This window comes from Peromyscus leucopus, chromosome 1 (assembly GCF_004664715.2).
Source record: "Peromyscus leucopus breed LL Stock chromosome 1, UCI_PerLeu_2.1, whole genome shotgun sequence".
Classification (NCBI taxonomy): domain Eukaryota; kingdom Metazoa; phylum Chordata; class Mammalia; order Rodentia; family Cricetidae; genus Peromyscus; species Peromyscus leucopus.
In genome coordinates, this window is record NC_051063.1 from 160,290,083 (window position 1) to 160,312,195 (window position 22,113).

Sequence of the window (22,113 nt, forward strand, 5' to 3'; positions counted from 1 at the left end):
TTGTCCACAGTTTGGACATGGTCCTGGCAGCCATCAAGGTGAAGGGCAGAATTTTACCCAGTGACCAGCTTTGCCGCGTTTAAAGCAAGATACAAGTGGAGTTCTTCCGTGTGCATCAACTTTGTAGAATGTCAGGGGTGCTGCCAGGAGCTGGCATGGCTCTCTTTCACAAAAAGCTTTTTTTAAAATTTAATTTATATTTGATGTGTGAGTGCTCTGCATGTATACCTACATGCCAGAAGAGGGCATCAGATCCTGTTATGATGGTTGTGAGCCACCATGTGGGTGCTGGTAATTGAACTCGGGACCTCGGGAAGGGTAGGCAGTACTCTTAACTTCTGAGCCATCTCTCCAGCCTCCACAAAAAGCCTTTTGATTAAACATTTTAAATGCCATATTCAGTAGATCTCTGAAAAATTTGAAGACTATTTCTCTATTAAGTATACCTGATTTAGTTACTTGCTTTAGGCTTAACTTTTAAAACATAAACAAGAGGCTAAATAAGGCTTATTCCTGTAATTCTTTCATACTTGGCATGACTACAAGGATAGTTCTGAACACATTAAATAATTTGATCATTTATAAGGTGACTAGCCATTAACTTTCATTTCTTAATTATCATTAGCAGTTTTATAAAGACTAGGACTTTACATTCTCTCCCTGTTAGGTTGAGCCTTAAAAATAGTATTTTGAATTGAAGCTCTTCCAGTATCAACACTTTTAATCATAGATACAGTCCATAGACTGGCAACTTTACTGATCCTTTTATAGTGCACCATTATAAACTAGGCAGAAATTGCTATGAATCTGAGTAGAACTCAAGGATTTATAAACCTTTGATTTTCAGATAAACCTTACTTATCAACATATAGTGTTACTTACCTAAATATTCTATTCTAGCAGCTTGGTGTTAAACAGTTAGCAAAGATGTAAGTAGTTAGACATACACTTTAAATCAGCTTTTGTCAATCTCAGTAGACCTTTGTAACAAGATATATATATACTTTTTTGTTTTGTTTTTTCAACACAGTGTCTGTGTGTAGCCCTGGCTGTCCCGAAACTCACTCTGTAGACCAAGCTGACTCCAAACTCACAGAGATCTGCCTGCCTCTGCCTCCTGAGTGCTGAGATTACAGACAGGTGCCACTACCTATACTAGGTGTAGAGGTCAGAGCTTCTCCAAAAGGTATACTAAAGGAGAACATGGAGGTAAAGACAGTGACACAGTTCCCATAGTGAGGGAGAAGTCCAAGGCCTGAAGTCCATGGCATCCTAAAACTTAGGGCTGAGTGAAGGACAAGCTGAACAGTAGATTGTTACCATATATTTCAGGAGCCAGGGCTAAAAGCCCAAGGAGACACAGGTGCCTGGTACCAGGACTTTTGAATGAAGCCAGAAGGCAAAAACCAAGCCCTACCCAAGGGAAATGGTCAGAGGTGGGTACCTCCACCTCCAAGAGTGCCAGAGACTCAGAGAGCATTTAAGACAACTGAGAGGGATCATTCACCAATTGCTGCTTATGAGTGGAAGGTCAAGCAATTGGTGGACCAAAAGGTGGATCTGTTGCAGGTGGACTAGAGATAAGTGATAGGGTCCCAGTGTGGCTTAGACCCCCAACAGGAACCCTAAGGCACCAGGAGATCCTACTAAGTCTTGGCATCCGTGTTAGGATTTAGCAGCAGAGAACCTTGGTGGGTCTGGGACAAGGTATGCTGCAAAGATCGCACCATATAGCAGACCTCACAGAAGAAGAAATTCATGCCCAAACTGGCAGTTCTCTTCAAAGAAGAAAAGCATAAGGATGCCAGCCAGTTCTAGGCAAATCTCTGGCAATGCTTGTTCTCAAGAAGTGCCAGCAGGTAGTGAAAATCCTGAAGGAGCAAGAGTGGCTGGCCTACATCAACCCGGACTTGACTTTGAAAGAAGGAAGAACAAGGACTACAAATGCTTCCACAAGAGACTACTCCTAGGACATGAAGTCCTGTATAGAAGTCATGAGATAACCAAAGAGATGCCAGAGGGTACAGCTAAGCTGCCTGCTACATCAGACTCTTGGAGCTTGAGCTGCTGCTGTACAGGGGTTTGATGAATCTGTCCAGAGGAGCCAACCTTCATTGAGGGTTACATGGGGAATGCATCAAGTCAGTAAGCAGCGTTCCTTCATGGCTTCTGCTTTAGTTCATACCTCCAGGTTCCTGCCTTGCCTTCTCTCAGTGGACTGCGACCTAGTTTGTGTAAGCCAAATAAGCCCTTTTCTCTCCAAATTGCTTTTGGTTAGTTTTTTATCACAGTGGTAGAAACCTAAGTTACCATGCCCATAGCCAGAAAAGGAGCACTTGGGATCAGCAGTACTGCCTGAAGGCTTGGTAACCGTGTTCATTGTTTATGGCACATTATTTCTGCAGTGAAGGCCAACTTAAAGGAGGTGCCCTTTCCTCAAAGAATCCTGCCTTGTCTTTGAGGACATTTTCAGGCTAAGAACCCAGTTAGCCTTCTCTGCTGAAGCTAAGATTTCTTTTCCTATTTGTCAGGATAATGGCATATTCGGCCTGTGAGCACCTTCAGCCAGGTGTGTTTCTTTCTTAGGTCTATCCCTTTCACGGAACTCATATGGAAACTCAAATAACAGTACATTTAGATCACCTCGTGTTAGGCCATCTTCCCTACTCTGGATTGCATGCTGCCCTTTCCTTTGGAATGTTGAACTCTTGAGTGGTGAAAAGTGTGTGGGACACACTTCCAGAGCAGAGGTCCAAACAACAGTGCTGTGTTCCTGGGGAGGCATGAACAAATGACTGCTCACTGTAGATAGGACACCGACACAGACAAACGTACGGATATCACCAAAATCCAGCTCCACAAGCTAGGGAGTTGGTTGGGGTCTCTTAGAGGAGCAGTAATGACTTAAGACAACCAAATCACAAAAGGCCACTCCAGCATTGGGAGCAGTTCTCAAAGCTGGAGACCTAGAGTGCGCTGCAAAACCTGCCCACAGCTCAACAGGTTAGTGTTCTTTCCCGACAGTTCAGCTGGTCTCTGCTTCGCTGATCTGAGGCTCTCTCTCATCAGTCCTTTCAACTTATATATGCTTGGGGAGGGGAGCCTAGTGTATCTGGTCAGTTTCAAGGAATTCCTGAAGCCTTTGAGTTGTCTACTTTCTAAATTTAGGGAGTGTCCCTGTGGTGGTTTGAAAGAAAATGGCCCCCAAAGGGAGTGACACTATTAGGAGTTGTGGCCTTGTTGGAGTGGGTGTGGCCTTGTTGGAGGAAGTGTGTCACTGTGGGGTTGGCCTTTGAGGTCTCATATGCTCAACCCTCATTCAGTGTGACACTCAGTTCACTTCCTGTTGCCTTTGGATGAAACTGTAAGGAGACTTAGCTCTAGCACCATGTCTGCCTACATACTGCCTTGCTTCCTGCCATGACGATAATGGACTAAACCTTTGAACTGTAAGCAAGCCACCACATTTAAATGTCTTCTTTATAAGTGTTACTATGGTCGTGATGTCTTTGCACAGCAATAAAACCCTAACTAAGACAATCCCTGAAAGATGGACTGTTTCACCTTCCCAGAGAACACCCTTTGGTTTCATCTGCCTGTAAAGATTCTGTGTCCTGGAGCTTCCTCCTTGTTATTTCAACTGCCCTGTAACCTCCTGTGTCTTAAAAAGCTTTTCCTCCAAGATGAAGGTTTGAGTCTTGGAGGAACTGCAACACAACAGGCAGATCTCTTTAGGGAGTGTTGGTGTTGAGTAGAAACCACTCTTTCCTCTGAGGGCCTCTCTAGATGCCAAGAACCTGAAGTTAGACAGATCTAAAGCATATTGTAGCCTCTTGCCAACTTCATCAGCCACCCTTGGATATATGTGGGATGAGATCCCACTCAGTTTTGTTGGAAGTGGGTCCCTGTAATGTTATTTTGAAAGAATATTTTGATGTTGAGACCAGATATACTGGGGACTCCTTTGATAACTGGTTAAGATATCTGGTATGGATGTGGAGAGTGGATGGCTCACCTTATGGTGGGTAGGAGATGGGGAGAGATCACATACCTGCACTGGTCTATCTCTGCTTTTGTTCCAGCTGGCCTCCAGCCAGTAGGATAGTATTACCCACATTTAGGGTTGATCTGCCCTCCTTAGTTGCAGTTCAATATGCTGATTGTATCAAAATGCTTCCATAGACACCCCAGGAGTGTGCTTTATTAATGTCCTAAGATTTTCTTAATCCAGTCAAGTTGGAAATAAGTTTAACCGTCTTAATGGCATGTCCTTATTTCATCTATGTCATAGTGTCATGTCTTTATCATATATGTGACTTTTCTGTTTTCCTAAAGGTGCTAATGATTTAGGGGATGTGTTCTTGCTATATTGTTGACATTCTTGATGTGGCATTTCTAGTTTTTGTCATCCTAAGGGCAGAGGCTTTTCTCAGGTGCCTTGTTCTCTGTGTGGTCTAGTGAGCCAACCAGGCTTCATTGGTGGTGGATTGTGAGTGCTGCTGCTGGCTATTGTTGAACTCAGTCTCCAGTTTCTTTACTTGGGTGGGTCATGCTCCCCAGGGAAGGCTCCTGCTGTCCCTGCCTCCCTGGTGAAGTAGTCTGTGGCTACCCTGGATCCTGAGTTGCAGAAGCTGGCTGGAGGCTCCTTCAGTGTGCCTGCTAGTGTAGCCTCCTCTTCTCATTGAGGTCCTTCCACCTGCAGCCATTCGTCTAGTGCCTGTGGCCTGAAAGCGTTAGCCTCCCAGAGACTTAAGCCCTGGACTTCTCCTGGGATGGGTGGGTAATTGTCTGCTGTTGAGACATGGAAGTATCCAGACTTGGCCCCCTTCATTTCAGCCGTTTCCTGTGTCACACAGCCCTGGAGCTGAGTCTTAATTGCTAAGCTTTTGTGTAAGTATTTCTCCCATGACTGGTTCAGATTCAGTTGTCATATATTGGCTAAGATAGTTACCACTTACCCATCTGTTTCCAGGTTTCTAAAATTACATTTGTTGTATGTTTCCTCTGTGGTTATCTTTCTCATTGTTGTTGTGAAGGCAGCTTTTCCAAGATGACATTTATATACCATAAAATGTACCCTCTTAAAGTGCAGACTGCAGTGGTTTGGGGCACATTCATACTCAGGCAACTAGCACCAGCAGTCTAATTCATCCCGGTCAGTTCTCCCCTTCCCACCCTAGGGATCACAGTCACTCTTCATTTCCTCATCCTCTGGCTAGTGCAAATGGCTGTTGTCTGAGTTTTTCCTGGTTGGGGTATTGTTTAGAGCGAGTCATATGGTGGATCTTTGTAACTGTCTTCCTTCACATGAGAACGTTTCAGCTCTCTCCTTTGCTGCCCTGTGAAGGAGTCTGCGCAGCATATTCCATTGTGCACTGCAGCACATTTTATTTCCCCGCTCATCAGCTGACAGACAGTTGGATCTTGTAGCTGTGTGGACAGGAATGGGGTTTCGGGAAAGACTATGCTTCACTGTGTGTAACTTAGACACCACACTTCTCCCCAAGTTCTCACCACAGGTTATGTGTGACTTCTCTGCTGCTCTCACCAGTCCTTACCCATGTGGAGGGGGCAGTGGGGCTGGGTATAAAGAAAAGCACTTTCAGATTACTTCTGCATTAGCAGAGGACAAGTTTCTATCTGGTATTTTCTGACTATAAAATAAAGCTAATGATTGACTAGACCAGTGGTTCTGACTTTAGCTTGGCCCCTTTCAGACAACTGTGTAGGACTTTGGTGACAGGGCTGGTAGCCCAGATGCCAGTCCAGGTTTTGAGTGGGAAACTGGAAACCGATGTGACCTCCATGAGGCCAGCAAAACAGCACAGAGTTTTCACAGATGTGCCCTGGAGTGGACAACCACTGTGTCTCTCCACAAGAGTTAAAATAGTAGTTCAACAGGGAAAAGGTAACGACTTTCTTCTTCAAACTGACCTTTCACCTGCTTTACAGATTACTACAGTTTTTAAATCCTGATCCTTTGAGAGCTGAGGAGATCTCTGACCTGCAGCAGGTATTACAAACCCCAAACCCTAAAAATAAAATGTCAAGCAAGAGAGAAACTTAGTGTTAGTAAGCCTCCTTCCTCCCTCAGGCTCTAGTCCCCCTAGATGGGCCTTTCCCGGGTCACGGCTTTAGCAGGATCCAGAGAGCTGCGGCTGTAGTGACTAGTTTATGTGGGGAACATGATCTTTAATTTGGGTGGTTTATGTGTTTTCCAGGAAGCATGTATTCCTAGGTTTTTACATGATCTTGTGTTTTCTTCTTGATAAAAAGCCCTTCATACTCTGCTGCCCACTCAAGGAAGACCTGGCTCTGGTTGTCTAATGTCTGTGTTGGTTAGTTGCAGAAGGTGAAGTCTGGCACACTGCAGCCTGGTGTGGTACTCCGGAACAGGATTGAGCCCTGTCTGACCATGGATAAGTCCCCTCTGTCGGCAGACCTGAAGAAGGTGAATGTGTTCTTAAAGCCAGACTCCTGAAGGAATTCCAGCCTTTTCCAACACAGGAGGGTTACTTTGTTCTGTTCTGTTCTAAGAGCAATGGGGCTGGAACCCAGGGTTTTGTGCATCCTAGGCATGCATTTTATCACTGAACAATATACCCCAATCCCATGGGAGGATTTTAAATAAACAGTTCTAAGGCTGCATTATATAATTCTTGCCTCTGAAATTCTCTTGAAATCTTTGTGATTTATTTCTCATGTATTTGTAAGTCTAGATTTCTTTTGCATAAAAGCCTATTGTGCAACTGTGAATCCTTTCTGAAATAAGTGCTTTTGGTTGAGACGGTTTCTCTGTGTAGCCCTGGCTGTCCTGGAGCTCACTCAGTAGACCAGGCTGTCCTTGAACTCACAGAGATCTCCTGAGTGCTGGGATTAAAGGTGTACATCACCATGGCTTTTCTGAAGTAAGTTTTTAAATGGGAGCTTAGAACACATTGCCGGAACATGTGTAATAGTTTTTATTTATCCCTTCTCTCCAAAATTTCTTCATAGCCCTGCGATTTCACTTGGTAAGTCAGTGTCCTTCCTGATGTAAAAAAAAAAAAAAAAAAAGCTAAGACTTGGTTTTGAATCATAGAAAGCCAAGCCACAAGGATGAGCAGACGGAGAGAAAGGCACTGTGGCCTTGAGTGGGCAGGAGATTTTACAGATCTGAGCAGGTAGACAGTGGCAGTGTGCCTGAATGGCTAGGGCAGGAAAGGTGGTGGACAAGTAGACATGCCAAGTTTGCTTCTTGCCTATGCACTACCAGTTTGTAGTGTTCTCAGGAGGGTGACTAAGTCACTTTCTGGAGAGCATTCCATGATACTGTTTGAAACTGTCCCAGTCAACAAGCCTGCCTGCCCCCCTGTCCTGCAGTGTCACCCTCTGAGATGCTGGTCGGGTTCCAGTGTCTCTCCTCGAATGAACCAACTGGCCGCCATAGACGTTCTGAAGATAACCTTTCACCTAAAAAAGAGAAAGAAACCAAGTGCAGTGCAGGAGAAGAGACTGCCAGACGGTTGGCGTCTGGTGCAGTGCTCGGCCCCCGCACAGACACAGGAGTCCTGAGCTCAGAACTTGGCAGTCAGCGTGTTCAGTATCATGAGACTCAAGTTCTGAAGAAGAAAACTGCCCCCAGAGATACAAGAACATATTGCCTCCGTTTCACAGTAACGAGGTTTTGTTTATGTTTCTGCTCTCGGGGCTGGGGATTTCCTTTCAGCTGGACCCCGGATCTTGCTGTATTTGGCCATAGTGACAGACACGAAAGGAGAGGAGGTTTGCTTGCTGGATGTGTCCCCAGGCCTTCTAGGGAACTGAAGTTGTTCTCACTTACTACATGCTCCCCAGGCCCTCCAGGAAACATGCAGCTGTTCCTTTGGCCATATCCATGCAGGTCTGTAGGAAGTGCCATTGTAGACACTGTGGGAGGGGGCTGCTCAGAAAAGAATGCCCCATAAGTGTAACCACACGAACCAAGAGGAGGCTGTGCTCTCAGCCGGCATGCTGTGGCACTGGTGTAAACAAGCGTGAGTCGTGTCAAGAGTCAACATGTGTCTTGAACATAGTAAACATTCTGAGAGCGGATTGGTGACTGAACAGGTGCAGGAAAGTGAGGGGGAATGGAAGCCAGTGAGAAGTGTATCTGGATTCAGCTGAGGCTCCAGCCTGCTCCGCCTGGAGAAGTAGTTTGTGAGCTAATAGAAAAGAACTGAGCTGCTCGATCTGGTGCTGTGAGTTAATGGCTCACTGTACAAGAAGTAGAACACCTAAGCTTTAAGGGGCACCGAGGTAGCTCACACCTGTAATCTCAGTACCTGGGAGGTAGAGACAGGAAGAACAGAAATTCATGGACAGCACGAGTTACGTGAAACTCTCAAAACACACAGTTGAAGGGAAGGAACATTCGGAAAGAAAGAGTGAAAAATATTTTTATAAATAGTAGGTTTGAGGTATATCATGCAAGTGAACTGAAAGGACAGAGGTGACCATAGAGTAAAGTTTAGGTTTAACTTGAAGTCTGATAACTGAAAATTGGATTGCTAGAAGCAAGGAAGAGGACAAGGGATTCTCGGAGGAGTGACAGCATTTTGTGGACCTGAGTGACATGAATCCTCATGTTGACAGTCAATATCTGGCTGGTACAAATGAACAGACAGACTTCGGTTAAGCACATGGCTGTGACCTATCTGAATACAGAGGTCACAAGCCACTGTAGAAGTTGTCCTACCACAGGTCAGGTTTCAGAATGACCTCAGGCTTGTACCCCTCTACTCTGGGGACCTAGCACTTGAGCATTCAGTCATTCTAGCCCTACAAACATGTCTACACTGTGCTCTCTGTGAGCTATGTGGGTAGAAAGGTGTTTCCTGGTTTGCAGTCTCAAGATGTACTTCCTCTACCCCATGTCCAGAGACTATGGAAGTCTCTTCTCCACAAGGCTGTCAAGAACAAAGATCACATGAGCTGTAGGCAAAGGAGCAAGCTGCCACAAGTCCCTTCAGCCCAGCCAGAAGCTCAGGGCGTGGGGAGGAGGCCAGCATAGAGGATTCAATGCCTTCTAGAACATTGTATTTGCGGTTGCAGACTTCTGCTGAAACAGTTCAGGTTTTAGTGATAGAGGAAGAGATTACTATGTCGATAAAGGCATGGGTTTTTGGTTTTGTTGTTTTTAATGTTAAGGTAGGTGAGGTGGCATGTGTGTGTAATCCCAGCTCCTGGGGAGCTGTGGCCAGGGGACAGGAGTTCGGGACTGGCGAGCTGGCTCCATGGTAAGAGCACTTGTTGCTCTTGCAGAAGGTACAGTTTGGTTCTCAGCACCCACCACATGTGGCTCAGCATTGTCCGTCCCATTCCAGCGAATCCAGTGCCCTCTTCAGACCTCCACAGACACTGCATGGACAGGTGCACAGGCAGGACATACTGCCAGAACATTCACACATGCAGTGAAGAAAGAAAAAAATGGAGAGTTTGGGGCCAGCCTGGCCTAGAGAGCAAGACCTTGTCTCAAAAATCAGATGAGGAATGCTTTTGACAAATGAGGCAGATGGGCTGGCAGAGCTTTCAGACAATAAGGAGACAAAACCACATTCTTGTTGCAGTGTGCTGTAGTTATCCAGTCAGAGGGCTGGCTACTCAGTAGATCCTTTAATGGGTTCAGAGAACCAATGGTCTTAAAACAGGAATTGGATGCTTGGGAAAGATTCCCGCAGAACCTGAAGTAGGACTTGGGAGCAGAACACAGTAAGCCACGTGCTGATATCCTGGTGGTGAGTGCAGTAAGGGAGCTGTGAGATGGGTTTTTTCTTTGTTATCATTCATCTCTTTCTCTTCCCTTCTTCCCCCACCATTTCCTGTAGGCTCTTCAAAGAAACAAGTTCCCGGGACCCAGCCACACTGCGTCTTACTCTTGGCCTCCGATTGCCCGTGGCTGTGATGTGGTAGTCATTTCTCACTGTGGAAATGACCCTTTGTTGTACCTGCCACCGCTGCTTACGATTTTGCAGATAGGGGGCTGCTACAAGTCATTACCAAGTAGAAATGGAGTAAGTTGGAGATCATTTTGAAGTGGATTAAATGTTTATTTTCAAATGACACATTTTTTTAAATAAAGCTGAGGTTATATTACTCATTTTTTTTTTTTTTGAGACAGGATTTCTCTGTAGTTTTGATGCCTGTCCTGGATCTCACTCTGTAGCCTAGGCTGGCCTCGAACTCACAGAGATCCTCCTGGTTCTGCCTCCCAAGTGCTGGGATTAAAGGTGTGCACCGCCACCGCCCAGCGTATATTACTCAATTTTTTTTCCAACTGTTAGTCTAGCAGCTGGACTATCAGCCAGGCTTGGTGACACAGGCCTATATTCCCACTGAGGCAGTAGGGTCACAGGTTTTAGGCCAGCCTGGGCCTTGTAGTGGTTTGAGTACAGCCTCAGACACACGTTAAGATCATGTTTGAATGTAACAAAACCTGGACTATTACAAAATAGCCTCTGCTTCCTGAGTGTCGGTGCCAGGTGATTCTTGCCATGATTCCCATCTGTGGCTTTTAGAGAGGAATGTAGAGTTTGTAAACTGATCTTACCTTAATTCATATCATTGCCACACCAGCCACATAAGATGGTCATGCCATGTTGTTCCTGTCTCACATGAGAGGGTTTAGTGCATGGAAAGCTGTTGGGTTCTTAACTACTGAACGTGTGTTAGAAGTTCGATTGCTGTTGTCTCATTCCACATTCGTTTGTTCCATAGCATCCCCACTATTTAATAGTCTTTCCCCATGAATAAGATGAGGGAAATGGGACATAAGCACCAAATGGTGGTGGGGAGTTCCTTGCTGGGCTTGGGCTCTAGAGGACAGTCATTATAAAACTTCCATCCCAGAACATGGTACAAAGGATGCAGTCTGGAGGGTCCACCGTGCACCATAAAGCAAGTGTGGCAAGGAAGCATGCTTAGGTTTAAAAGGATAGTGGGATTTATTTTCCCCTAACCCTGACATGCAGTGATTTGTCTTTGGAGTTTGCACTGGTCATGTACTGACTTCAGTGTGTGCATTTCTACCCCTTAATTAGGTTAAACAGCTGAACCCAGCTGACGATGGAAGTGCCATTTTGTGCTGAGACAGGCCTTTGTGGGGCAGGACTTGATAGCCAGCCCTTACTCTGCTTTCTCCTTGCCTCCATGGGCAGCCTGCTTGCAGGCCTGTGGAAAAGTTACACTTTTCTGGCCCTTCCTAGAGGAAGGAGGACACCAGTCTTGGCTCAGTGGGAAACATGGCAGTCAGGTCACCTTCTGGGGAGTCTGTGGGCTGTTGGGAGCTGAGTTCAGAAGCCGTCTAAGGAGAGTCAGAGGTGACCACTCTTTTAAGGCATTCATCCGTCCTGGAGCTTAGGAGCAGGAAATTGAGTCTCACATCTGGGTTCTTATTTTCTCACCGATATATTAGCTGTACAGCCTTGAGAGGTGACTTTACCTGTGTACCTCAGACTCTTACCCTGTGAAGTGAGGAAGACGTAGCCCTACTCTGTAAGAGTGTGTTATGATGGGATAAATGACTTACAGAATGCTTTGGTTTTAGCTTAAGAAGAACTAGCTCAGTGTTTCTAAACCCGCTCTAATGAAATTCTATATTCACTTTTCTCATCTCTATGATGATGATAGCTAACTAAAGACTGATTCTGTGCCACAGGACAGTGTGGATGTTTGGCATGTGCTATCTTTGATTCCTAACAACTGTCCACAATTATCTGAATCTGTTTGTCTTTGCAGCCTCTTGCAGTCATCGTGTGTCCTGGGTGGAAAAAGGCCCAGTTTATTTTTGAGTTGTTGGGAGACTGTAGCATGTCCTCCAGGCCTCTTCATCCTGTGTTGTTAACAATTGGACTTCACAAAGATGAAGCCAAAAATATGAAGCTTCCAAGAGGGTGTAAGTATCCTTTCCAAGCTGTTTGATTTTCTTTAAGGAAGACTTAGTGAGCTTGCCTAGGCAGCCTGGGACGTCATTGCTGGCCACTGGCTCTGACTTGACTTCCTAGTTACCAATGGGTGTCAGTGGTGAAGGCTCAGTCTTGACTCACGTCTCAGAACACTGCGTGATTTCACTCAGTTGTCATATGCTACTGACCATTCACTGTCATATGCTGAGCATGGAGTTGAGGAAATCTGCCCTTCAGGCAAGCAGAGCCTGTGGTAGCTGGGGTTGTGGTCAGGTACTGCAGCTAACACGGGGTGGACTGGGGCTTGGCTTGCTCGCCCAGTAGAGAGATGTCTGCTGAGAAGGAAGTGGAATCATGGTGAAGGAAGTGTTGGAGAAACTTGTAGGAAACCTGAAAGATGTTCATTGTTTTTTCTAAATGTAGGTGATGTGATTGTCACAACTCCACACAGCCTTTTGAGACTTCTCACATACCGAAGCTTGTTATTTCTTAGACTCTGCCACCTGGTTCTGGATGAGGTGCAAGTATTGTTCTTTGAAGCTAATGAGCAAGTGAGTATGGGCCCAGTGGGGGTCATTGCCTTCTATTGTGTGTTTCTGAAATGTGTCAGCTCCTCAGTGCTTTAAGCGTCAATCAGACAATATCCAGTTGGCAAATCAATTGGTTACTATCTATAATTTATAAGACAGTATGTTTTCCTGAAATTTCCTTCCTAATGGTAAATTTCCCTTTGAAGATCAGAAATTCCCAAAGAGATTTGTTAGATATTTCATTTCTATTTCTCCAATTATAGAAGGAACATTCTTAAAAGAAAATTAAGAAATAGAGGAGCACTTGAAAAGAGATCCACTATCCCTGGTCTTGTACTCAGAGGAAGTCAGTCTGTTTTGGAGTATTTCCTTCCTTTTAAATTGCTTTTTATTGATACATACAATTAATAGTAAGAGCTAGTTAGTACTGATTTAGAACTTAAACTTTGCAGTTAATAGTGCTATGCTATTCTGCAGCATGATTGTTACTGCTCAAAAGCATAACAGCTTATTTTAAACCTGTGCCTTGTACATGCTAGGGAAGTGCCCTATTGCTGAGCCGCATTCCCTTAAAAGACTGAGGTTTTGTGAATCATTTGTTAGAAGCAGTGTGACATGCTGACCAAGAGTGTTATTTGGGAATGTTGTTGGCCCCCAGGTAGAGTTCAGGCTTGTAAAGGTAATGTCTAGATGAACAGTTTTGTGCCATTGCTTTTCTAAAAGCAATGGGCAGTTTGGGTTGCTCTGGTCAGCATGCTGTCACACCATGCATACTGCTTGCCTGCCATTCGGAGACCTGGGCCTGGGTTAGGTTGTGTTTTCTATGCCAGTTGATAAACAGTGGGTTCCTATTGACTTAGTTCCTATTTCCTTGGCTAGTTAGGTTGAAAATTAATGCAAATTGATCATTGTGTCTATTCTTCAATGTGTGTTTGTTTTTAGTTGCTGGGGTCATCTTTCTATAATTGAGTTTTGAAATCTTTAATATAAGTATGCTAATCCCGTGTTACACACATTGTACACCAGGGTGCTGTTTGTAGCTTAATTCTGTCTCAGTGGAATTTTACAGTGTTTATTGACCAACATTTTCTTCTTTTAAAAAACTTTTTTTTTCTTTTTATCTTTCGAAAGGTTTTCCCCACATTGAAAACATCATATGGATAGTCCCTGAATTTTATGTTCTAGCTAATTCTTTAATCTATCTTGAAACAAAGATTACATTTACTAATTTTTCAGATGTTTGCCATATTAGATAACTTTAAAAAAAATGTTGAAGTGGAAGAGCGGGAGTCTGCACCCCATCAAATTGTGGCAGTGGGTGTTCACTGGAACAGACACATAGACCATCTGGTCAGAGAGTTCATGAAGGATCCCTACATCGTGATCACCGCCCTGGAGGAGGCAGCCCTCTACGGCAATGTCCAGCAGGTGATGGGGCGGGGCCGGTGAGCTCCAGCGAGTAACTTGTACCCCTGCTGTCTGTTAGATGGTGTCTCTGGGTTCAGCCACAGGGGTGTAAGTGGGAGTTACAGTTATATTGGTTCCCTTTGCATTCTTTCCTGTTACAATGAAAATCTCTCGGGAAGAAGTTCCGCTGGAGAGCTTTGACACCTCCGAGAACTCCTGTTTCTGTGTTCGTGGGCAGGTAGTGCATCTGTGCCTGGAGTGTGAGAAAACATCTACTCTGCTCCAAGTTCTGGACTTTGTTCCAAGTCAGGCCCAGAAGACCTTGATCTTCACCTGCTCTGTAGCGGAGACAGAAATTGTGTGTAAGGTAAGCCTGTCCTCATGCCAGGATGGTCTCCCGAGTCGTGGGAGCTGTAGCTGAGTCTGCTGGTCAGAAATAGACAGAAGCAGGTAAGGAGATGCAGTCTCACAGTGAAACTCCAGGCTCTGGAGGAGGGGCTGTGTTGGGAAGCACTGAAAACAGGGACCTGGCATGGAGGAGGAGCAGTGCCTTATGGCTGTGTCATGTGCAGTGTGAAAGGATTGGTCAGTGAAAAAACCTCACACCTGAGCCTGTGTGGTGGTGGCAGCGGCGGCGCACGCCTTTAGTTCCAGCACCTAGGAGGCAGAGGCAAGTGGATCTCTGAGTTCAGGGTCAGCCTGGTCTGTAGAGTGAGTTCCAGGACAGCCAGGGCTACACAGAGAGACCCTGTCTTGAAAAACTACTAAAAAAAGAAGAAGAAATCCAAAAAACCCACATCTGTACTCTTAAGAAACCAAGAAGAGGGGGAAAGGGAGGGGGCAGGAGGGGGGAGAACAAAGGAATCCGTGGCTGATATGTAGAACTGAATTGTATTGTAAAATTAAAAAAAATAAAATAAAATAAAAATTAAAAAAATTAAAAAAAGAAACCAAGAAGATAATAATGAGGTAATATCACGTAGTCAACATTGTAGACAGAAGAGCCAAACAAATTGTCTTACAATTTATTCAACTTAATCTAATTTTATAAACATTTCATGCAATAATGTAAAACAAAGCCAAATACAAGATTAAAAAACTCAGTACCAGAGCTGGAGAGATGGCTTAGTGGTTAAGAGCACTGACTGTTCTGTTCTTCCAGAGGTCCTGAGTTCAATTCCCAGCAACCACATGGTGGCTCACAGCCATCTGTAATGAGATCTGATTCCCCCTTTAGGTATGCAGGTGTACATGCAGAGCACCCATACATAAAAAATACATAAGTAAAATTTAAAGAAAACAACAACAAAAGAAAACTCAGTACCATGTCTTCCTTCCTTTCTTTCTTTTTTTTTCTTTTCTTTTTTCTTTTTTTTTTTTTTTGGTTTTTCGAGACAGGGTTTCTCTATGTAGCTTTGTGCCTTTCCTGGAGCTCACTTGGTAGCCCAGGCTGGCCTTGAACTCACAGAGATCTGCCTGGCTCTGCCACCCGAGTGCTGGGATTAAAGGCATGCACCACCACTGCCCGGCTCCATGTCTTCCTTTCTATCATAAGCTACAGCATACAGCTTAAAAGGCCTTATTGACAGTAGCACACATAATTGATGTGGACACATCCATGTGTATGTTATTTAAAAGAAAGGGAAATAGTGTTTAACTTAAAGTAGATCTTTAAATGAAGACTCCAGAACCTTGGGGGTGTTTCAGTTGATGGCCTCACTCTCAAGACTTACTGCTTTATGCCCTTGCTGGTAACTGAAAGTTGGCAGGGGCAGTTAACAGTAGAATTGAGCTTACGTGGTCCTGATGGTGAACTGATGGCTTTGATTTCCTCTCTAGGTAGTAGAAAGCAATTCAATATTTTGCTTGAAAATGCATAAAGAAATGGCTTTTAACTTAAAAAGTATTTTAGAGCAGTGGAAGAAGAAGTTAAGTTCTGGCTCTCACATTGTATTAAGTAAGTATTTTGATTTCTGTTTGTATTTAGACAAGGCTGAGCTAATAGGGATCATTTTTTTCATTTATATATCTCACATTCAGATTTCGTATTTTTAAGGTTTCAGAATTCATTAGTAATCTTCATTTCAGATGAAAAGTAGCCTCCTCCTTCAAGATGCATCTAGGCACCCCATGGCTCTCAGCTTAGCAGGAAGGGTTCTTTCTGGAGATCCAGTTTGGGTTTCATCTCTGTAGAAAGTCTTATGTTGATATGTGCATCTGTCTGTCCATTCGTTCATTCATGCACACATCTGTAATGATACTAAGGTTAATAACTGAACAATAAAGTTCAAAATGTACAGAGCAAGTGAGAAGTCCGTGGGCAGCCTGATTTATGATAGAGGAAGACATTTTTCAAGCTAAGAGGTCACTGCCCTCTGGAATTTCATCAGTAGGTTGTAGCATTTGGGGCAAAAAGAGAAAGATGTTACTTTGCATACGAAAAGTATGATGCAGGGCTGTAAGTGTGACTTAGTGTGTGCCTTCCCTAGTGTGCATGAGGCCTGAGTTCAGTCCTCTGCACCTCAGAGACGTAACATGTAGTAGAGAAACATGGGTGCAATGCCTGCTTGTGAGAGTTTATGCAGTAACTCCCGTTCCTGGGACCTTGTGGACATTCTTTTCTCCAGCCTTAACAGACGACTGCATACCACTCCTGGCCATCACCGATGCCACATGTGTGGTTCACTTCAGCTTTCCTTCCTCGCCAAAAGTGTTTGGTGGTCGCCTGTATTGCATGTCTGATCATTTTCAGAGTTTAGCTGAACAGGTTTGATCAATTTTTATTATATTTCTTGTTCCACTGTGTGTGTGTCTGTCTATTGGCAAATTCAGAGCCTACAAAGCTTTATTGAGTAAAATCAGATTGTTATGGGTGATCTGCCTCTTTTATTCACCTCCAATTTTAAGGGTTCTCCAGCAGAGCAGGGAGATAAAAGAACCAAATCTGTCTTGCTGCTGACGGAGAGAAATGCAAGCCACGCTGTTGGTGTCCTGCGATACTTGGAGCGAGCAGATGCCAAAATTCCATCAGAGCTGTATGAGTTTACTGCTGGAGTCCTGGAAGCCAAAGAAGATAAGAAGGCCAGAAGACCGCTTTGTCCATATCTTAAGGCTTTTGGATTTTGCAAGTAAGCTGATACTTTTTAAAATTGAGTAGTAACATGCATTAAAATTCATAGGTAATAAATTTGCCCCTTGATGAAAATATCACACACCTATGTCCCTGTGTTAACCCACTCAATGCAAAAGGAGCACCAAGAGGTTCCCACATGGACTTCCAGAAATGACTACCTTCTTATATAGATAGCTATTAACACTGCAAGCCCTGCTTTTTTTAAAGGACACATACTAATTGTACATATTAATGGGATTCAGTGTGATATTCCCATACCTTTCCCAGTTTCTAGCAAACACGGTTCTACTTTCCGGTCCACTTGATTTTTAAGTTTCCATCTGTAAGAGAACATGCAGTGCTTGTTTTTCTGTGGCTGAATTTCTTCCATTTCTATCCATTTGCTGCAAATAATAGGACTTCATTTTTCTTCATAACTAAATATTACTATGCTCTCTTTGTGTGTGCTGTTTTCTTTTTCCATTAATTTATTGATAAGCATTGTGTCAGTTTGCTTTTTTGCTGGTATTAAAAACACTGGTCAAGGGCAGCTTGGGGGGCGGGGCTGATTTCGGTATTTTACGGCTTTCTAGTCTGTTCTGTAACTATATTGCCATGTGGATATCCACTTTTAGTTAATGGGCCTGTGGCAGTTTGTAGTTGGGGCTGTTACATATGGCACTGCTCTGAATGTTTTCATGCATGTCATTCTGGGGGATATGTGTTCACTCCTTCAGTGGTAATAGTTAAGGAGAGACTTCTGTCTTTGAGGTCAATTGGCCTTTCCTGCAGATTATGGTGATGTGTCTGGAGGGGCTGGAGAGATGATTCAGCAGTAAAAAGCACTGGCCACTCTTCCAGAGGACCTGGGTTAGATTCTCAGCACCTCCGTGACTGCACACAACCATCTGTTACTCCAGTTCTAGGGACCCGACGCCCTCTTCTGGCCTTTTCTGGCACCGGACATGCCTGTGATGCACAGACAGACATACAGTCAAAAACAACCATACACACAATGAAAACACAAACTGTCTCTAGGAATAATAAAGAACTCCGTCTTCCCGTCCCTCCACTGTTGGTTAACTAGTGGAGCTGTCCCTGCCTGTGTGTTGTTGGTACCCTCCAGTCAGGAGCTACTCAGTGGTTAAGTGTTCAGAGTGAGACTTAGGATTGTAGCTGCAGCTCAGCTTCCTGGAGAAGCTCCAACACTTCATGTTAACTTACTTTGTTTTAAAATCTAGTCATTGCTGGGCAGTGGTGGCGCACGCCTTTAATCCCAGCACTTGGGAGGCAGAGGCAGGCGGATCTCTGTGAGTTCGAGGCCAGCCTGGGCTACAGAGTGAGTTCCAGGAAAGGCACAAAGCTACACAGAGAAACCCTGTCTCGAAAACACCAAAAAAGAAAAAAATAAATAAAATAAAAAAAATAATAAAATAAAATCTAGTCTTTTTTTTTTTTAAGAGACAAAAGAATCTGCCCTGACCGGCACCACATTAATCCAGAAATGGATATCCCAAGGAAATTATCCAATGAAGCTCTGCCAATGTTTGGACATATTAGGGTAAGTTCTGCTAGTATCCTTTGCTGAACAATCATTTTCATGAAGACTTTTTGTTTGTTTTAGTTTCTTACTAGTTTTTTAGGGCAATTTTGTACAATATGTTTTGATTTTATTTATCTCCTTCCAGATCTACCTCCTTACCCACCCAACTTTGTGTCCTCTTTAAAAAAAAAAAACAAAAAACAAAAACTAGAGAGCCCAGTTTGTGTAGCCCACATATTCTTGGATGTGTGGCCCTGCCCTGGAGCATGGTGGTCTGCTAGGGGCTGCACTCTTAGAGGAAACAGAGGCTGTTTTTAAATTAACCACTGTCTGTTGTGTTAGCTTGCTAGGGTTGCTGTCACAAGGCTCGACAGTTGGTGACCTACAACACCAGCGATGTTTTCACAATTTTATATCCGGGTATGGGCAAGGCTTCATCCCAGCCAGTGCAGGACAGACAGCCTGTCCTTGTCTGCCTTGTCTCCAGTCTCTCCTGCCTCCTCCTGACCCCTCCTGCCTCCTCCTGACCCCTCCTGCCTCCTCCTGACCCCTCCTGCCTCCTCCTGGCCCCTCCTGCTTCCTCCTGACCTCTCCTGACCCCTCCTGCCTCCTCCTGACCCCTCCTGACCCCTCCTGACCCCTCCTGCCTCCTCCTGACCCCTCCTGCCTCCTCCTGACCTCTCCTGACCCCTCCTGCCTCCTCCTGACCCCTCCTGCCTCCTCCTGACCCCTCCTGTCTCCTCCTGACCCCTGCTGCCCTCTAGGGCATAAACAAGAGGGAAGAGAGGCAAGAAAATGTGGGTGAGGGGTTGGGATTTGTATGGATTAATATGTTCAACATACAATACACCTGTACAAAAGCTTTAAAATACACATGAGGGGCTGGAGAGATGGCTCAGACGTTAAGAGCACTGACTGCTCTTCCAGAGGTCCTGAGTTCAATTCCCAGCAACCACATGGTGGCTCACAACCATCTGTAGTGAGATCTGGTGCTCTCTTCTGGCCTGCTGTCATATATGCTGTATACATAATATTTAAAAAAAATCTTTAAAAAAATAAAATAAAATACACATGAAGTTTGTTAAATAGATATATAAAGAGTTCAGTTAAAAAGTGAACAAAGGAGTATGTAAGTTTGTTTGTGTGTATGCAGTGCACCGGTACAGGTCAGAGATCAAAGGTCATTCTGCCTCTTTCTGGGATCTGAGCACCAAGGATCCATCTCAAGATGTCAGGGCTATGTGCTAGTACCTCCATTACTGAGCCATCTTTCTGACCTTAAAATGAAGTTTTTGAATGATGGAATTTTCTCTAAATTATCCTTGGTTAAGTTTAAAATGTGAGTGAGGTTATTTTTGCATATGGTGCTTATTCTACTTTGGGTCAATATTTGGCCTGCTTCCTGGATTCTCATTCTGTGCTTTTGTGCAAACCTTGGGTTCTTAGTATGTTTGCTGATTTCTGCAGACATCACTTGTGCAAGTTTTATTTCAGCTGTGTTCTACACATGACTGCTGTGTTTATTTCAGATAATACCTTTTTACATTTCAAATGCAACCAATTACTTTGGTCGTATAATTGATAAACACTTGGATCTTTATGCAACTCTCAATGCTGAAATGAATGAATATTTTAAGGACCCCAGTAATAAAACAGCTGCTGAAAAGGTGGAGAGTTTTGGGTTGTACGGACTAGAAGAAAAAACAATTTTCCAGAGGTAAATTATCAGTAATCTCCTCTCTACAGTTGTGAGACATGAATAATTTAAGCATTATTAAATACTTATTCTCACTACCATCTGTTGTATGAGTGTGTGTACCCTGAGCCTGGCCACCTCCCAGAAAGGTGGTACTTGCACACTATGCTCAAAACACTTGGTACAAATGTACATAGGCATCTACTAGCTCCTGAGCACAGAGTACAGTGGCCATGTTCTTCCAAATATCAATTTACCTCGGTGTGTAGCACACACACTCCTCTGTAACAGTGAATGTCTCTCAGATTCCTGTAAGAGAGGCATTGTCACTTTACAGAAAAGCAGATGGAGCTGGGCCTTGTTGAGGAAGTTGTCTAAGGCCAGCTCAGTGGGTGGCACAATTGGTGGTCCAGCCTGGCCACCCAGCCCACATGCTTGTTTGCACTTACCTTTCTGAATCCACAGTCGGCACTGTTGGTGTTGGTGTTGGCCTCATCTCAGCAAACAGTGTCTTTCCTTTGCTGTGCTAAGCTTAGTTCATGGATCAGGTCCAGGGTTGGTTGGTTCTGTCGAGAAGTGCTGCCTGTCCATGGCACTGTGTGCTTTGGACAGTGTCAGGAAGGACTGCTGCTGTAGGGTGGAGCCGCAGTGTGCAGAATAAGCTGGCTTCCTTTGGGATTCCCTCATGTCTCTGCTGTTCTTTAGGGTTCAGGTGTTGGAGGTGAGCCAGAAGGAAGACACCTGGGGTTTGGGGAGTGTCTTGGTGAAATTCATAGATGAAGGCGGAACCAAGCTCATCTCAAGAGACCAGCTGCTGCTGCTCCCCGAGAAGTTCCACACTCTGCCCCCTCAGGCTGTGGAGTTCATTGTTTGTAGGGTGAAACCAGCTGACAGTGAAATTGAATGGAACCCAAAGGTGGGTTACTTTACTAGCCTTTTATGTTTTATTGACTTAGGCAATACATTTAACCCAGAATATACAAAGAATTGATACTTATTTTAAGTGTGTGTATGTGGAGGGATTTTTTTTTAACATGGGGTTTCACTATGTTGCCCAGGGTAGTCTTGAACTAGATTCAAACAGTCTTTTTGGGTCAGCCTACTAAATAGTTGAGACTCTAGCTCCTGGTGTTTATTAGAGTCTTAAATTCCAGCCTTTGCTGTGTAGTTTTAGGTCATTAAAAGCATGATTTGCTGAGGTCTCTTCTGTTGCAAGAAAGTACTATGTGCCACCTTAAGTGGACTTCAGCACCCATGCTAGAGGTACCAAGCTCCGCTGTGTAGCATGAATCTTAAAAGTTCTTATTAATACAACAAACCCGAAGCCAAGTATTGGAGTGAACACTGGAAGATCAGAGCACCAGAACAGGCCACAGCTACCTCACCTCGCCGGATCCTCAGCTGGTCTTGTCTCCTCAGACTGGAGGCCTCTGAGTCCTCATCCAGAATGGGTCTCAGCTGAACTGCTGCTCAAAAGCCTGAATGCTTAACCAGGCAAAATGCTTCTAGTTTCTGGTCCTCATACCTTATATACCTTTCTGCTTTCTACACCACTCCCTGGGATTAAAGGCTCACTTTCTGGAATTAAAGGGGTGTGTCACCATGCCTGGCTGTTTCCAATGTGGCCTTGAACTCACAGAGATCCAGAGGGATTTCTACCTCTGGAGTGCTAGGATTAAAGGTGTGAGTGCCACCATTTTCTAGCCTTTGTATCTAGTGACTGTTCTGTTCTCTGACCCCAGATAAGTTTATTAGGGTGCACAATATTTTGGGGAACACAATACCACCACACCCCTGGCATTATAGTGTGAAAGCCAGTTATGTTTTGTATTTTAATTACTGTGCCCAAGAGACCCATGAAACAAAAATGCCTCTAACCTGTAAGCTCTTTGCCCAAAGATAGA

At 44.3% G+C, this 22,113-nt stretch overlaps 1 protein-coding gene across 3 annotated transcripts in view; it reads left to right on the forward strand.

Annotated features, from left to right (window-relative positions):
- The window catches only part of Tdrd12 (tudor domain containing 12), an 85,268-nt gene that overhangs the window by 47,333 nt on the left and 15,822 nt on the right, over positions 1–22,113 (forward strand). For all 3 annotated transcript variants that reach the window (XM_028877765.2, XM_037199385.1, XM_037199388.1), the window contains exons 11-23: positions 5,953–6,013; positions 6,344–6,451; positions 9,846–10,031; positions 11,755–11,911; positions 12,345–12,472; positions 13,688–13,879; positions 14,097–14,225; positions 15,698–15,815; positions 16,486–16,625; positions 16,766–16,986; positions 18,432–18,531; positions 20,043–20,230; positions 20,915–21,125. In XM_028877765.2, the coding sequence (XP_028733598.1) occupies positions 5,953–6,013; positions 6,344–6,451; positions 9,846–10,031; positions 11,755–11,911; positions 12,345–12,472; positions 13,688–13,879; positions 14,097–14,225; positions 15,698–15,815; positions 16,486–16,625; positions 16,766–16,986; positions 18,432–18,531; positions 20,043–20,230; positions 20,915–21,125 (1,939 nt within the window). The remainder of the gene's footprint in view (positions 1–5,952; positions 6,014–6,343; positions 6,452–9,845; positions 10,032–11,754; positions 11,912–12,344; positions 12,473–13,687; positions 13,880–14,096; positions 14,226–15,697; positions 15,816–16,485; positions 16,626–16,765; positions 16,987–18,431; positions 18,532–20,042; positions 20,231–20,914; positions 21,126–22,113) is intronic.